Source organism: Elaeis guineensis, chromosome 2 (assembly GCF_000442705.2).
Source record: "Elaeis guineensis isolate ETL-2024a chromosome 2, EG11, whole genome shotgun sequence".
In the NCBI taxonomy this organism is placed as follows: domain Eukaryota; kingdom Viridiplantae; phylum Streptophyta; class Magnoliopsida; order Arecales; family Arecaceae; genus Elaeis; species Elaeis guineensis.
Window position 1 is genome coordinate 85,908,912 of NC_025994.2, and position 17,678 is coordinate 85,926,589.

At 38.3% G+C, this 17,678-nt stretch overlaps 3 protein-coding genes across 3 annotated transcripts in view; 1 reads left to right on the top strand and 2 right to left on the bottom strand.

The window, feature by feature from the left end:
- The window catches only part of LOC140855664 (uncharacterized), a gene marked incomplete at its 3' end in the record, with an annotated part of 34,567 nt that extends 34,093 nt beyond the window's left edge, over positions 1-474 (bottom strand). Inside the window, exon 1 of the mRNA XM_073252024.1 lies at positions 217-474. The remainder of the gene's footprint in view (positions 1-216) is intronic.
- Positions 475-5,753: 5,279 nt separating this feature from the next.
- LOC140855665 (lectin-like) lies at positions 5,754-7,183 on the bottom strand. The gene is made up of 3 exons (XM_073252025.1): positions 7,005-7,183; positions 6,398-6,510; positions 5,754-6,283 (listed from the first exon to the last, which is right to left on the bottom strand). The coding sequence occupies exons 1-3, from the start codon at positions 7,113-7,115 to the stop codon at positions 5,923-5,925; spliced, it is 585 nt and encodes a 194-aa protein (XP_073108126.1). The 5' UTR covers positions 7,116-7,183; the 3' UTR covers positions 5,754-5,922.
- Positions 7,184-7,319: 136 nt separating this feature from the next.
- On the top strand, positions 7,320-8,480 carry LOC140855666 (uncharacterized protein PHLOEM PROTEIN 2-LIKE A4-like). Its single transcript, XM_073252026.1, has 3 exons — positions 7,320-7,491; positions 7,662-7,768; positions 7,875-8,480. The coding sequence occupies exons 1-3, from the start codon at positions 7,465-7,467 to the stop codon at positions 8,248-8,250; spliced, it is 510 nt and encodes a 169-aa protein (XP_073108127.1). The 5' UTR covers positions 7,320-7,464; the 3' UTR covers positions 8,251-8,480.
- The last annotated feature ends 9,198 nt before the right edge of the window (positions 8,481-17,678 follow it).

Here is a 17,678-nt window from a genome sequence, read left to right on the forward strand (position 1 = left end):
ATATATCATTGGAAATTCTTCGTGTCTCAATATCATTCATCACGGTTATTGGATATCCAAAAAGAAAATAACAAGGACAGAGAACTCCATTTTACTTCATTTCGAAACAAAGACAAACAGAATCACGACAGGCATTTGACCTAAAAAACGATTAGAAGGCAAAGGAGGAAGGCATTGGGGGAAAAACGAATCGAGAGAGAGAGAGAGAGAGCATACCAGATTGAGGCGAGGAGAGGGAGATGGTGGGGATTGGAGAGGGGGAAGTGAGGATGCGGCTGTTTTATTAGAAAGTGGGTAGGAGAGATTGAGGGTGGTGGTTTGGCCGCAAAGAACGGCTGTTTGGGCGTCTGACTGGAAATGTTGGAGAGGGAACTGCAAACGGCATATTCCCCGAGAAGGCACGCACATGCATGCGTCCTATGTTTACCCAATTCCTTGCATCATACACTTTAAAATCCTAATGGTTCTTGAATAGCCGGCCCAGGGCCGGATCCGTTTGTACCTGGAGGCTCTGTTGAGTTTAGCTCCACTCTTTGTGAAGAGGCTTGGGCAAATGGAAATCAAAGTTAAACAAATCCAACCTAGGACCGGTTTAGGTCGCTAGTTGCCAAAATCGCAGTAGCTTATACATGTGCGCCACATGGGCTCAGATGACAGCTCTCTCTCTCTCTCTCTCTCTCTCTCGCGGTAGACCAATCCTGTGCTTTCAATGCGGGAATGGACCAACACCGAATTTGGAGCGTACAAGGCTGGTGTTGCCGCTAGTCTTCTAACTAACATCGGATCGGCTGAAAAAAAGATACAGCTTGGCGCTAGGTGGTGGCAGCTCAACCTGCAAAATCAGTTCCCGATCAAAGTTAACTCCAGCAGAAATCCTCTTTCACTCAAGTCAAAAACTAATAACAGAGAGAACGAACGTGCCGTAAAAAATCTAGAGAATTAAGTTGCTGGCCTTATTTTATTTGGCAAAATACATAGATTATATTCTGCTTTATTTAGAAAAATATATCGTTACCTTCTTCTTTATTTTTTTACAGCAGGCTGTCATGCGGACTCCAAGATTTTTCTAACTAGTGTAAATTGGGCAACTGCATTAAGGATAAAAGTTTCCTAAATGCCAGCTCAAGTTGATCCCGAGAATACCCTGGATCGGAACAAAGTTCTTTATACGTTGGCTTCAGTCAAGGAAAGACCGCTTCCCATCTGTATCAGTTGGCATGAACTTCATAGCATTTGGTCTTGAATCAAGCTTTGAGAAAAATTTGGGCTGAGGCTCTTAAGCCCCAAAATGTTTTGTTGTAGCACAAAGCACAAGTTCTCTTCCAATTCTGTAGGTCATTAGCTCGAAAAAAAAGACATTATTTTGCATCTTTCTCTTATATAAAGTTTCCTCGTGAAAGGTTGGTTTCTTAATCACATCACACGAAAGTTATTGGGGCATGAGGTTATGGCGATAATGTAGGCCTTGACATTTTACCTCGTATATACTAGATGACTCATCAATTCTGTGCTATCAATTGAACACCTGAAAATAAGCTCTCATAGAGTCTTCTTCACTAGCCAGTCATCTCCAATTCCAATGCGTGACCTTCTTTCGAGCATGGGTGCCAAATACTCGATCCAGTCCTGGCAAATTCATTGAAAACTGTATACAGGAAAAACTAATTTGAAAATACAATTACTAGATACTGCATGATATTTCATTCCATAGGCATTTCTCTTAAATGAGAGAAATAAGTTTGTGTTAAGACATTTATAAAATACTCATCAAACATATTGTTGCAGTCAAGGGCTCATAGTTCAGCACGTGAGATATTATCCGCTTTGACTCATGATCATCTTTAGACTCAGTGGACCTTTATTATTTAGAGCCTCTTGATTTTGTTCTTTAAAAGGTGCCTCATGTGGGAAGGATGGTCCATTCTTATATAAATTAGATTCTCCTTTGACTCCAATCAATATGGGACAATGATGTCCTTTCTTCTACACCACAATATAGCTCCTCTAATCAAAGAAAAATCTGTGTACTCCTAGTCTAGTCAAGGAGGAATCTGTGTACTCTCACAGACTATGTCTGTGTACTTCCACAGAGTGGTATTTAGATGAAAGGAGCCCCACAGTTCATATTCATAGAGGGAGAGGCTAAGTTGATAAACCAACTGAGCGTTGATGTTTGTTGCACTATTATTGGATATTTTCAAATCGCTCGTCCAAGCAATGATGAGAGAAGATACGACGGATTATTTGTTGAAAGGTCAAATCCCTTCATTTTCAACCAAATAATTAATTTTTCTGCTCTCGAGATGTGGCACATTTATTTCAGACAGTGATGACATCCGTCCGAAAAATTTTGAGGTAAAATATGAAGATAAGATATCCTGATCGGTTAAATACTAAATAAAAAGTCAAATTTAGAGATAAGATCTTCTAGCCGGTGATAGCCAGATCGAAATTCAGATACAGAGATAATATCTCCTGATCGGTAAAAAATCGATCTAAAAGTCAAATTCGTAGATAAGATCTTTTGATTGATGAAAATCAGACTGAAAATTCTAGAGCGGAGATAAGATCTTCTAGTCGGTAAACAATCAAGTCAGAGCAAATATGGAGATGAGATCTTCTGGATAATTGATATCCCAATCAAAAAAGATTTAATCAGAAATAAAACATCTCGACTAGTAAAATCCAGCCTTCATGGCAAATATTTTTCAAACTGGTGAAAACTCTATGAAAATACTCTTACTTCTTAGTCCGATCAAAAAATTATCAAATCGGACATAGGAAGTGGAGGGCAAAGTGTTGGTGCATTAAACTATCTTCGAAATATGTGGCATCATCGTACGAGATCAAGAAAATATAAATCTTAAGGCGTCGAATCCCAGCATAGCCACTTACCTGTGAACCGAACTCAGATTGATATTTTACTGATCTGTATAAAAGACATCCTTACACTTCAGATGACTCTTCTGACAGAAATGTTCAGGTCGGATATATGCCGACCTGAACCCTATTCTCCTCTATATTGAAACATGACGTCCTTATTTTATCCTGATCTTCTACCGAAGTGAACTATTCTCATGACGTACTTAGTTATTCTCGAAACGCCCATAGTGGTTTTCTCTACCAGACCACAGCTGGTCAGACCATAATCTCATGTCCAGTCTGTATGTACAACTGTACGTTAGTTCATTTACAGGCAGCTCTCTAACCACCTAACAAACTCTTCTAATGGCTTAACAAACTCTAGAACGACCTCGTCAGAGGGTCAGAGATCCTCCATCGGTAAGTCCAATTCTCGAAAACTAGAAAAAATTTTGTCAGTAGGAAATTAAGCCAAATTCTTGGCTCCTACCCAGTTCTCCTCCAGTTCTATCCAATTTCTTTTGCACTTCTACTCTTTTCCACTTCTATTCTCAAGACTCGGACTGACTTAAGCATCAGAAGGTTAAAAATCGAAGAATCTCCATCTGATTTTTTGACTGTTTTTGATGATTGGAGGAGTTTTTGCCAGATCGTAAAGATTGCTCCATCCCTATCTCGCCCAAGCCGATTCACTCTACTTCAAATTTCGAGCTTGAAGCAACACATATTATACTGCAATGGCTATTCCATTTTGGAGAACAAATTACCAGTATATATTGCTACATTTCTCCTACCTAGTCAATCTCTTTACTTTTATTTCTCTACTTGTGAGTTATTATTTTCTCTCAATGCTTTATTTCTTTTCAATATTTCCATCAAAATTTTGTCCTTTTACTTATACACAAATTTTACTTTCCTTAATCAGCCATATTTATTTGATATAGAAGGATCATCAGACTCTATATGAACCACTTTGATCACTATAAATAAAGCTAGATAGGGTTTACGAGTGAGATTCATGATTTTGGAAGTTAAATCGTATGTCAAACTTTTAGATTATAACTTAACTATATAACATCCAATTGAGATGATTTTTTTTAAAAAATAGATAACTTTTTGATCTCCACTATGTTGCACCTCCTCTCGAAGGGTGCGGATACCACACGATCATATTCAAATTTCATCATTTTGATCCAAAATGTTTGATCAAATCAAAAATTTTATTTCAAAAAAAAATTTAATCAAACGTATCTTCCAATCCTGGAATAATTAATTGGAACTATAAAGGCATAGTTGATGCAAAGGTCGAAATATATCTCTTATAGAATTTTAGTTTTTCCATATTTATATCTTCTAGTCATATCTATTTTAGAAAAATAAGTCATATTTAAACTAAGAAAGAAATTCAATTAGAATTATGCAACAATGGACCTTACTTACTATTATAAATAGAGATTGTGTCTCAATTGCTCATTAATGAAAGAAAAAGGATTTGGACCCTACTTTCATCTTTTTTTTTTTTAATTTTTCTAAATCTTTTTTAAAGATTCGAGTTGAGTAAGTTGAGAAAATTCTTTCTTTTCTCCAATCGGATCGATGTCTCAATCTGACATGCTAGCAATCCGATCCACCATAGTTTAATTTTCCATAATTAAACATTAATATAGAATGAAAACGTTATAGACAAAATTGCAAGGAGAAGAGCTGATGTAAGAGATAGTTGCAAAGGTTGTTGAGTATCCGGAGAGGAACTGGGAACGAGAAAAGTCATTCTTGCTCGAGGTGATAGCACTCCAAACTTGCTGACTATGGAAGAGATGATTGAATTGATGAAGGAAGAATTATAAAGAAAAATTCTTCTGTTTCTTTCCACCCATATTTCAACTGAAATTTTCCGAAAATGTCCGTCAGTCAGTTTCTTGTTCATGAAAAGATCCATTGCCTTTGGCTCTCCAAGTGCATATCTTAGTATAATTCTCTGTTATATCATTGGACTGGTATTCTCTTTTTTTTTTTTGGTATATTTTTTGTCGGTATATGAAATTTGAAAGTATCAGTTTTTGTTGTGACGCCCTTCAGTAATCTAAAATAAGTACACGCAAAGCAGAGCCAAATCCTAGCACTTCTTTTATTCACTGAAACTGCTGAAGGGCATTACTTAAAGCAGGACAAGCAACAAATTAAAGATCTCAACATCATGCAATTCTAATGGAACACCGTATACAGGATAGCAAATGCTAGCTAGGCACAGGGTTGGACAAGGACCTCCTCAATGATCGACCCTTTTCTCCTCTTCTCTTGCGAGATAAATGGAAGGGAACTAAATCTTCCCCAGCCATCTTCTCACTGCTCAAAATTCTCACTACATTGTATTATTTGGATTCCAGAGATTTCTTTTCTTTTTAACTTAGCGAAATAAAAAAAACATGGTGGAATTGCCACTATCCAGGTTTCAATATGTACCAATATTTCTCCAGACAACCATCTGACCTCCATCTTTGTACACTATGGTGAACTAGCCCTAGAATATGATATCATGGTACACCAGTCATCGTGTACCCCACTGATAAACACGAATAATATAATGAACGATGCAATATTATTGGAGAGAGAGAGCCTACGTTTAATGCTTTCAGGGACAAGGAACTGAAGCTAGAATCGAGTGGATCTCATCGAATATTTTGCCGCAGGTTTTGTATGATTATGATTCTTTTCACGTCTCAAAACTTCCCTCCAATTCATTGAAGCCGCTACCTCCTGTGTTCCACAGGAAACGCTAGGCGCAGCGAAAAGGCCGTCGGTGTACCATTTTCCGCATGCCTCGGATGGCTTCAATTAAATGCGAACAACAAACGGCAAATGGTCAGGCACGTGCGGAGTCCCCGGCGCGAGACCCATAGGCAGACAATAGTTTATTCATTATATTAAAGCCCGTGGAAGGCATTACAACAAAAGATGACAAGCACCTTGGAGAAATTAATGCTGTCATCCTTTTTTTTTTTTATTGATATTACGTGAATTCAGATAGCACACCAACTATTACGTACGAGAAAGAACTCATCAGGTGCTGTGCTTGATCAATGCCCCTCCAATGAGCAGTCCCGTCTTCCAGTTGGGGTCATCATAATCCAGCAGTGAGTATTTGATCTCCCCTAGGCCTTTGGCCACAAAGTCTCCTACCTTCACCATGACCCACTTCTTGGGGGCCAGCTTATTGAGGTTCACCTTCCGTTGCTGCACCTCACCATCGGGTAGTTCGAGCTTCAAGGTGGCATCATCTTGAAACCCCGCTGCATCCTTCATCATGATCACAAACATGACATCATACTTGTGCCCACGGTCCAGATGATTCATCTGGAAGCTCCCATGCACCTCGAGCCAACAAACTTCCAACAACTCCGCGACTTCGACCTTCAGATCCCTGTGAACCATGCATTCCATATATGAGAAAATTCGGGGGTTACAGCCCAAGAGATCTCGACAGTTTGAACCTGGAAAGCATTAACTCGTTCATTTGAGTATACGAAGCTCTTACTCTTCCAACCAAGGCCAGCGCCAGTATCTCGGGTCATCTCCCCATGTGATCTTCAGTTCCCTTGGATAGATCATGAAGCTCGAGAAGTTGCTCGCTTTCATCTTCACGCACCTCTGAATAATTGAAGGAGAAATTAAAGAATATATAACTCTAGCACTATATATATACTCAAATCACTAAATCGGCCAGTTTATCTAAAATTCTAAGCAAAAACAGGTCTATTGGGAAGTATTCCTGAGCCAAAAAAAAATTTAATAACATCGTGCATGATATGTGCAAATTAATAAACGATCAGGCATGCATGCTTCATGCTGTGCATAAAAAATCTTCTGAAACTAAATATGAAGAGTACCGTTGTGCATGCCCAAGAATGTCTGCAGAGGGTCTCGAGTAGGTTAATTTCTGGCCTGATTAATGGGAATTCTAATTTTGGGTACTTCTGGGTGACAGAAACATTTTCGGTTCATTGACCTGCTGCAGATACAAAGACACACAAGGAAAAATACCATACGAGGACATATGTGATCATCACCATGATGTACAGTAGTTTCAGTGAAAAATAAAGTTTATAAGTTAGACTTTTTGGAAGATTAGAATTGGGACTTGCCATGGTTTTGTTGTTGATGAAGGAGCCGTTGCGGAGTATGTCATGGAGATCCCCTATGGGCTGGAGATCAGCATAGCTAACGATACCTTTAGTGGTTTTGGAGGACTTCATATCATTTTCCTTGGTTTCTCTTCACCCACTATCTTACTGGTGCTCTATCGCTTCCTTGCTCACATCGAGTTCATGAAGGGCATATTTATAGATAGCAGAGCGAAGGAGTGGGCATAGACTATAGGTATAGAAAAAGACTTGAAGATTTAGTCGCCTATTATTAATTTATTTACAGACAATCATCTACTTTGATGGGATGGAGCCACTCCACGGCTCCAATGAGGTCATTTTTTACATATATGTATATCGAAAAGATGGGAGTATGCCCTTCATCCACACAATGTACTCAGATTCTTCGGCCTCTATAAATACGCCCTGACTGGAAGACTAACGCCAGGAGAGGAGAAAGATGGCAGCTGCGGGTTTCAAGCTCAAGGTCTGTCCCATGCTCACACACTGCCATTCATTTTTCAAGTGAAGTGGCTTTTTGTGCCGCTCTCTCTCCTTCTTCTTTTATCCTTGATATCAACCACCAATTACTCTGCCACAATCCATTACTTATGATCGAAAAATTTAACTTTAATAAATTTTTTTTTGGCATCTTAGAGCTTCGGACGTGAGGTCAAGGATTTGTTCATATACCCAAGAGACCTGCAGATCACCTGGGGCAACGATGAGAGATACTGGAAGTGGCACTGGCTCTTGCTGAAGAGGTGATCCAAATTAATTAATTTTGTAGGCTTTTTATTCGTTTTTCACTCACATCCAAATCAATCTTTGGCTGCATTAAAGTTATGAACCAATTCTTGTTCCCTTCAGCCAAGACTACAAGGACATTGAAGTGCCAGAACTGTTGCAAGTGTGCTGGTTGGAGATCAAGGGCAAGTTCAACATGTCGCAGCTCACGCCCAACGCCAACTACGAGGTGGTGTTCGTCCTGATGATGCTGGAGTCACGCTCCGGGTGGGAACACCCGGTGACTCTCAGACTCGGCATGCCCAATGGCAACTCGACCTCGCGCAGATCATGGGAACTCAAGGACATGCCCGTGAACGAATGGAAGGAGCTCGTCGTCGGTTCCTTCACGGCATCGGCAAGGGGGGATGTCACCTTCTCCTTGCTGGGGGACGACAAGACGCGCTGGAAGCAGGGGCTCGTCGTCAAGTACGTCGACGTGCGACCAGCGTATAACTAAGAATTAAAGACGCTGTTGGTTTCGCTACCTTGGATATATGTTAGCTGAAAAATAAGGGCTGGGTGCCATCCCTTCTCGGTAGTACAATGTGTGCTTGTAATGTGTTGTGTAAGTCCTGAATAAAAATCTACCAATCCTTCTAAATATGGAAGGGTAGTTTCAATAAAATCGGATATTTCTGGTTCATGTTTCATTGAATAAAACAAGTCTATTATGCTCGCCAGCATTGCACGCTGCAATGAATGTGACTAAATTAGACCAGCCATACCTACACAAATCAAGAAAATTCTTGCCACATCCTACTTGCACTTGGCTACACTTCTATATATAGCACCAGAAAAAAATTAGCTGGCATATATAGCAGAAAAAATTATTACATCTAGAAAATATGCAGACGTATAGCAACAAACTATGTGGCCATCAGAATATATATTTCTATTTTGTAGGGAAACTTGTGTTGCTGCGAGAACTTCTTTTCTGCATCAAAATGTAAATATTACCACTAAACTTTTTCCAGTGATGTATTTAAAAGACAATTTTTCTCTTGTTTTGTAACTCCATCGAAATAATTCTTCAGCAGCAACTTCATGATTTTTAATGACAATTTTTTTTTATTACATGTCTATGTTGTTCCAGTGTACCATATATAGAATTAGTGCTTCACTGGGATGTGGAGTTAAAGAGCCAAGGATTACAGATTTCCCCATGAATAAGAAAAGAAATCATAAAAGTGCAGTTCTCACTATCATAATAAAAGAAAAAAAAAAGAAAGAAAATTGAGCTGACATTTGATGAATTTGCCATCACCAAAAGAAAATAAAGTAAATTTCTCATAATCAATTTAAAATCATAAATTTTGAGTCTCAGTGGTGTAATTTCCTCACCTTTGGTATTTCAAGCTTAAAACTTCAAAAGATCTATAAATCCCCTTGCCAATGCTCCTATCTATGTATCAGACATCTGATTTCTGTTGCAAATGTGATAGGAATGCCGTGATTAATTAAGAAACCATCATAAAGCCAAAAGAATATGGTTGAAGATCCCAATGACCCTTTGATTCAGCAGCCAAGTCCCATTAGTTGCGAAGCGTAACTCTGGGCTAGAATATGAAAATGGATACCGAAAGTCGCCTTCCTTTCATGGTTTAAGCTGATCCCAGAATAGATTTGATCTTCAAGGGTAGCCATGGAGGCGTTATCTACCCCCTTCATGATAGCATATTACATGTGGGGAAGCTTCGCTGAATCCCACATGCTCCTTTGGATTCCCAAAATTCTGCTCGTGTTGGTCAACTTCTCGATCTCCTCTTTCTTCTTATGTTCCTATAGTTAGACAGCATGCTTGTTACCACCGAGAGGCATTTATATAATGGGACGGTATGAATTTATTATTAATTTTTTTATGATAATTTAATAATTTTTAAAAATTATTTATTTTAAAAATAATAATTGTGGAAGAAAATAATTTTTACTCAGTTTGATTGGTGGAAATATTACTCCAAAAAATGATACTGAAAAAAGATTATTATGTTTGATTGAAGTTAAATCTATATAAAAATATGATCAAATTTATAAATATATTCTTCAATATAAAATATTTTTTTAATATTAAGATAGTATTATCATCTTCAATTAATTTTTGTATAATGATTATAATTACACAGTCCTTTACATAATACCATATCTATCTTAATTTTTTTACAAAAATTCTTTATTGACTAAATTTGAAAAGATATTAAACAAATTTAATGATTATATACATAACTTTATTGAAGATATTTTTATTTAGTATGATTACCACTACTCGAGAATCTACCAAATACCAACCCTCCCATGGTATTTATTTTACTTTTTCTCTTTGAAAAATAAATATAGGGCCTATCAATTTTTTTACCATCTCTCTCTTTCAATTTTCATACCAAGCATAGTAATCTAATATGGAATTCATTTTTTCATGTCAAATCCCCCCTCTCCAACTTTTCCACAACTTCTATATATAAGTTAAATTTTTTAGGCAAAATTTTGTACATATAGATGTTTAGCCTCCCCTGAAATTCCTACCACCTCCGATCCCCGTTCATCACTGGAAAGTTCCTCTTTCTCTCCTTATTTTCTTCTATTTTTTTCTTGTTTCTTGTTCTCAGTTTGAAGGCATTGTGATAGTGGATTTATGGCCCAAACACCCCTAAGAGTCAGGTAATCTTTTAAGAAAACTTTCTCTGTGATTTCTTCTTGAATGTAAATAAAGATTTTCGAATTTTATTTGTTGATTTCTTGAGAAAAAATTGGATGCTCAGAGTACTCTATTTTTTGTTTGGCCGCCCATGTTTATTATTCTTTCAGTACCGTCCGGTGCCATCCGTCGCCATCAGCCACTGGATCGGGGAGTTGTGGTTGCGCTGCCACAAGTGCATCCCCGGCCATCCATTTGCCGATGTAAGGACCCCTATTTCGGAGGTCATATATCAAAGAAAAGAAAAAAAGAAGAAAAAAAAAGAAAGGAAAAAAAGAAAAAAAAGTAAAAAAAAAAGAAAAGGACTTTTTCTCTCTCTCTCTCTCCTCTATTCTCTCTCTCCTTTCTCTTCTCTCTTTCTCTCTCTATTTTTCTCCTCATATTCTCTTTCTAGTTTTTTTCTCTAAAATTGTGTCTCTCTCTAAAAATTTATCGTTTTGAGATTCATCTCAAAAAAAATTTTATTTTGATAAGATTGACTGATTTTGATAAAGAAATTCTGATCCGTGATCATCGAACAGTGTATCAATATCCATCTTGATCAGATTATGAACCACTAGATTTAATCATTTCTAATTTTATATATACGACGGTAAATCATGATCTAAAAAAATTATTTAAATTAATTTTAATTATTTATTAATATTTTTTTATTTTTATATTCTTTTGATCTCCCTATAAAAATTGGTGTGGTCTGCCCTACATTGAGGAACATATGTTACTCTAAGCTTTATGAGTGAAAGAGCATCTACTTCTTAAGGTGATCATGAGGATTGATATTTGCAATTGGATTTTGCTGACTTTAGCATCCAACAAAGGGAGGCATCATCATGTCAATGAAAGAGAACAAAATGGTTAAGCTGGCTGGAAAGCTACACAATCGTATTTTCCATGGTCTTTCAGACACTTAGAAAGTCAAGCTTCTACTGCAAGCTACACAATCTTCCTCTCCATTCATCTCAACTGCTTTACCCCGTGAGATCGCTCCATTTTCTTTTTCTTGGACTTCTGTTTTTGAATGCTTTTCTGTGATTGCTGAGTGCTTCTGTTATCTCCTTTCTGTAGTTCTGAACTGGCAGAAAGTCTCCCTTAATTTTCTCACTCTGTACTTCTTTATTTACTTTAAAAAAGTTGGGTGGACTATTGCCTGTCTTATCATCAAAAAAAAGAAGTTTGGAATAAGTAAAGTCTGCTGGCGATAATTGGAAGAAAATGACTGGTCATTTTGTCTTGTAGTTCGAATAAAATTACCGAGGAAGCTCGTTTGAAGGAGGAGTACTCGTAGGGTGCTTACCTTTTCTTTTGGAACATGACGTCAAAAGCCTGAAGGCATCGAGGCTCTTGGCTTGCGGGACCCTGGAAACATTCTGCATGCCGGTGCACGCCTGCGTGAGCCGGCGATGCTTAACACATGGAAAGGGGAAGTGACATTCCACGCTATCTAAACACTTTGTGGATGTTACCAAAAAAAACACTTTATGAAGATTTTTTTTTTTTTTTATCCTTATCTCGTCAATATATGAACACCGAAAGCATGTTTTTCTGGGGCCGCCATGATGTCGAGTAAATAGATTCCACACTTTATCTAAGCACTTCATGAAGCATTTATTCTATATGTCCCCATACGAACGCCGAACGCATGTTTCTATGTCAGCCATCATGTCCAGAGAATAGATTCTGCACTTTATCTAAACACTTTATGAAGCATTTACTGCATCCTTATCTCGTCAACTTATGAACAACAGAAGGATGTCGACAAATTTTCCTGCGGCTGCCACGATGTCCAGAGAATAGATTCTACACTTGATTACTACCACAATAACCTGTTCTTTAGAATATATTAGACCAAAGTTAAGACTTAAAACCAATCTAATCAAATGGGATTAAATAATTATGCTGTCCTCAAAAGACAAAAGCTTCTACTTTATTCAAGGCGTAACACCCTTGTTTCCTCTGGCCCGGCCTTGAACTGTACCTGACTCAACCTCGGCTCAGTTGAGTCGGGACGACTCAACCTAGTGGACTCGCCAGCCGGGGGCCCAGCCAAGGGCAGCAATTTTCGCCCAGCCAGGCTGAGGAGATCGAGGCCCTTGCAAGCGTAAGTCCTGGCATGACCTGTCAGCGGTGAATCCAAAAAATTTTACCGCTGGAGCAACATCTGACTTCTCAACGGCGGATCCAAAAAATTTTATCGCTGGAGCGGCATCATATATATATATATATATATATATATATATATATATATATATATATATATATATATATATATATTAAAATAAAGATCTTTCAATAAAAAAAAAATCTTCGTGCGACATCTTAAATTAAAAAAAAAAAAAAAAGTCATGTGGAGAAATTAAAAAAAAAAAAATTCTAGTCTTGTGTCCGTGCTTCTCTTCGAGCGATGGAGAGAGAGAGAGGGCCACTCACCTCCCCCCTACCGTGACTGCTCCTCCGATGCCGTTCACCTTCCCAGATCACGCCCTCGCCTCCTTCACCTCTTGCCTCTCTCTCTCTCCTAGTTATATATAATAACATTATATAAGGTACCTACCCTCAAGCAAAGTCACAGAGCAATGGATGCCCGATGCCAGGCGGAGTCACATCCAGAGGGTTTCAGGATGGGGCTGGGGCCGGCGGAGTCACGGAGCAGTGGGTGCCGGAGGAGTCGCGGAGCAGTGGCTAGTGGGCGCCGGCACAGTCGTGGAGAATGAGGGTTTCACTTTTCAAGGCTTAGGACTAGGGCCGGCGACGGCGGAGTTGCGAAGCAATGGATGCCGGGCAGAGTCATGGAGAAGAAGGTCTGAACGTAGGGTTGAGGCCGGCGGAGTCACGGAGCAGTCAGTGGACACCGGAGGCCCGGAGGAGTCACAGAGAAGGGCGCTAGCGGAGTCACAAAATTGCGGAGAAGAATCGATGGAGGAGGGTTTCACCGCTGGGGGGTCAATAAAAAATTTAATTGAATTATGGGCTTAGGGCTTGGGCCGTTGGGGGCCATGGCCCCCAATGCAAGTATATTGGATCCACCCCTGATGGTGGCTGATCAAGATGTGCGAAAAATGCCCAAAACTCTCGCGGACTTCCTTTTTTTCCTCCCTATCATTCCTTTGACTCTTCTTCTCAAACGACCGAATTGTGGAGATCTCCACCCTCCTCCAGCCTTCTTGGCATTGATTGTTGCTCGTCGGCCCATCTCTTCGTCAGATCAACCACCTTCCTCCCTTCATATTTAGCCCAAGGTAAAGATACTCTTCTCGAGCTAAGTTATCCAGCTAGACCCCGCCATCTTCTCTCTTATATGCGGAGGTTGGGATGCCAGCATGCTCACCGGATGACATTGCACGAGCGGCATTTGATCCTGATCCCAACAAAGTAGCCCTACTTCAATTCCAGCATTATGTTTCTTGAGTTGTCTTAGGACTCGTCCGGTTCATGGAAAGTAGAGAGGGGAAGAGATAATTCCTGAGAAGCGAAGAAGTGACTTTTTATTTAGTTGGAGTTTTAAGAAAAAAGAGAATGAAAAAAATTCTTCCCATAAGAAGACACTGTTGGAAAACGTAGATGATTTCATGTGTGTATTTCGAAATTTTTTCGAATAAATTACAACGAAAGATGATTAGATTAATCAAATTAATCTAACATGCATATGATTTAATCATCAAATCAATCTATTCTAGGATCTATGATATGATATGTTGTATATAAAATCTAAAATAATCACATGATAAAATCTGCATGCATGGATGTAAGCAGTAGATCACATCTACTTCTAATCCGAGTTCAGAACTCGATATCTGAGCATGGGTCGATGATCGTCGCTGCTGAGAGATATAATAAGGATGATCTTTGCTGGTTGCTCATGGCCACATATGCATCCGATCTCTATGAAAAGTCTACTCAAAACTTCGATTTGATCGGTCTTCTCGGGAGTGCTAGCTCACGCGAAGACCTTCTTGACTGATCTAGATTTTTTTTTCAAATTTTTGAAACTTTTTCAGAGGTTGAAAATGGACTTCTGGAGGAGATGAAGATCTGAAAAAAATATGGAGAGGAAACTTTTTTTTTTTTTTTTTCTCTCTCTTCCCAAACCCTGAGGACTAAATTCTAGAGATTTTGATCTTACGCTTACCCAAGAGAAAAGAACTCTTCTCTCCCTTTTCCACGCTATAAACTCACGTCCAAGACCCCAAACGTGAAGAGCACTCCTCTTCTATCTTACACGCACAAAAGAGATCCCAATCCCCTTTTTATTAGGCATGTAATGACTAGGGGTGAAGAGTCCTAAGGTTTTTGGACTCTAACTTGCCTTTTGTCACCTTCTCTCAATTCCCATGCCCAAAAGAAATATATGATGCCTCTTCTTTTATTTTTCCATAGTGAAATCAGATCCCATCTGATTTTCCATAGTGATAAACCCCCATGTTGTCGCACAAAATAAGAGGAATAAAAAGAAGTGGCATGGAGAGGTTATAGATAATGTCAAACATTATCTAAAAGATATCCTATTTCAAATCAGATTTGAGCATACCATTTAAAATCATATCCTATCTAATTTTGGACGTAAGAAAGAGAAGGGAAAGGCCTTTTGTGTGAAGAAATCTCACACAAAAAAAACTTTTGGTGTGAGGAGATATGGCATCTTAAACTTGATGGTGCATGGGAGAAGAATCCAATCTTCGATGGACTTTTTTGTTTTCTTATTTGAATTCAAACCAAATCACATCTGGTTTAGCCCAAATAAAATATATAAAATTTAATCTAATTAGGTTCATAAATTTTTAATCAAATCTTAATTAAATTAAGAATTGATTGAACCAAAATTCTGATCAAATCAGGGATAATCTCCCTTAGCGATTAGGTTATTTCATAACCTAATCGGATCAAACCTAATTGAATCTAATTCAATCATATTTTATTTAATCTTCTTTGCTCAATCAAATTGAGCTAATCAGTAATCTAATTACTAATTAATCTTTCATTAACTCACTAACACTTGGTGAATAAATTTATTGTAATTTTTGCATAAGGTTAATCATCAATCAAATTGACGATTAAGCCTTTGAACGATTCTCAATTGTTGATCAACCACATGATCAGTCAGAAATTTTTTTTGAGTGTGACTCCATAGGTTCGAATCTAAGTTGGTAGCATAGGAATAAATTTCTAAATCAATCGATGTAACCATCTAGCAATGGTGACCTGATGTCCAGATAGATCAAATGAAGGCAAATGAATATTCAAGAACCTACTGGTGTATGGTTATCATATAATTCATCTCTTTGACCCTAATGCTCAAGGATGATCTAGAATTTAACTGTCAATCATATATAAGTCATCCATATTGTATTTCAATCTTTCAAATCTATCATATGAATTACTCGAGTCCAGATTTTGCTAAATTAAAATATATTGATACATTAACTCCTACTAATTCGGAGGGATCAATCCCATCTTCACTCATGCACTGACTTGACAAGTACTTTATTGCATCTAAAAACTTTTCGTTACTGAATTAGAAACTCAGTTAATCTGACATCAAAGTACAGTGAGTTGCTTGCAAGTCACCGTGATGATCTCAGATCGGAGGGACACTTATACCTATACCCTTTGTGAGCTATCATTGATAGCAGAGTGCTCGACAGTTAGTCACGTTTAGTAATGATGTACTTCTACATCTCACCTGCATGCTATTGTTGGGAATAGTATCTCAAAGCCAATCGTCAGCCTGTTGACGGTTGTGCTCATTTTTGTATTTGTACATGAATTATGAATTAATAAAAATTATTTTGATATTTTTCATCACAAAATATTTTATCTTCTAATGAACTCCTATGTTGTGGTGAAGTCCTTAGGACTATTTAGACTCGACAAAGGAGAATTTATCGTTTAGTCCTTAAATATGTTCGCGATCAAATGATACGTTGTTACCAAGGACGACAACGTTTATCAAGCATAGGTCGTTGTGTGCCATATAGGTTAGTTGTCCTCTTAACTAATGAGTGTGGAGACACTGGTATGGCATACAGGTGAGATGTAAGGGTACATCTGCACTGAATGTGACTGACTCCGGAGCTATTTCTGCTGTCAAAATTTGCTCCGATGGAATATGGGTATAAATATCCCTCCAACCTGAGACTACCATGGTGACTTGCAAGCAACTCACTGCACTTAGGCACTGGACTATCTGAATTTTTAATTCAGTGACGGAAGGCTGCTGGGTGTAGTCAAGTACTTGACTTATCGGTGCGTGTGTCAAGATGGGATTGATCACTCCAGTTTAGGAGCTGTGTACAGTCGTATTTCAATTTAGCAAAATCTTGATCAGGATAGTCCTTGTGAGGAGTCACAGGACTGTTTGAGTTAAGCACGATTCGGATGATCTGATCAAGGTTGATAGTTTAACCCAAAGTCGTCCTAAACACAGGGGTCAAAAGGATGAATTATACAGTAACCATATTCATGTAAGTTCTGAGTGTTGTGATTGCGACTATTCGACCTATCCGGATGTCGGATACCATTGCTAGATGGTCACTCAATTAGTATAGAAATTGGTTCCTGTGCTACCGACTTAGGTTCGAACCTGCAAGATCACAAATATTAGAGGTTCCTATCTGATCTGATGACTGATGTAGAATCCTACATGTTTGGGACTCAATGATCGAGAATTAGGATTCTCTGATCATGAGTTCCACACATTATGGGTACCGGGGTCAAGAGTCCCACTGATTGGGATTTTTTGATCAGGGTTACATATCGATGAATTCTGATGCCTGATTGCTCATCGAATTTGGATTCAGTATTTATGAGAGGTTTAATTAGTGATTTGATCGCTAATTAACTCAATTTGATTGAGTAATTATTTTTGGATCAAGTCCAATTGAATTGGATTCAGTTGGGTTTGATCCGATTAGGTTAAGAGTTGACCTAATCATCGAGATGGTTTGGTCTCTGATTTGATCAGATGTTGAGCTTAGTCAATTTCTGATTTGATTAGAATTTTATTGAGCCTAATTAAGCCTAATTAAGTTGGATTTAAATTAGTCTAATTGGACCTAACTTATTTGGTTCAATTAGGTTGGTTTAAATAATTAAACCACATTGACCCAATCTCCATGCGCCACCTCACTTCCATTGCATCCATTTGGATTCATGAGAAGAAACTGAAGCGAAAATTTAGTGCAGGGGCAAAATGGTAATTT

Coding starts and splice junctions, on each gene's coding strand:
- LOC140855666 (XM_073252026.1), top strand. CDS start 7,465: ATGGCAGCTGCGGGTTTCAAGCTCAAG. Junction 7,492..7,661: donor CTGCGGGTTTCAAGCTCAAG/GTCTGTCCCATG, acceptor TTGGCATCTTAG/AGCTTCGGACGTGAGGTCAA. Junction 7,769..7,874: donor CACTGGCTCTTGCTGAAGAG/GTGATCCAAATT, acceptor TGTTCCCTTCAG/CCAAGACTACAAGGACATTG.
- LOC140855665 (XM_073252025.1), bottom strand. CDS start 7,115: ATGAAGTCCTCCAAAACCACTAAAGGTATCGTTAGCTATGCTGATCTC. Junction 6,511..7,004: donor TCATCAACAACAAAACCATG/GCAAGTCCCAAT, acceptor TCAATTATTCAG/AGGTGCGTGAAGATGAAAGC. Junction 6,284..6,397: donor CGCTGGCCTTGGTTGGAAGA/GTAAGAGCTTCG, acceptor CATGGTTCACAG/GGATCTGAAGGTCGAAGTCG.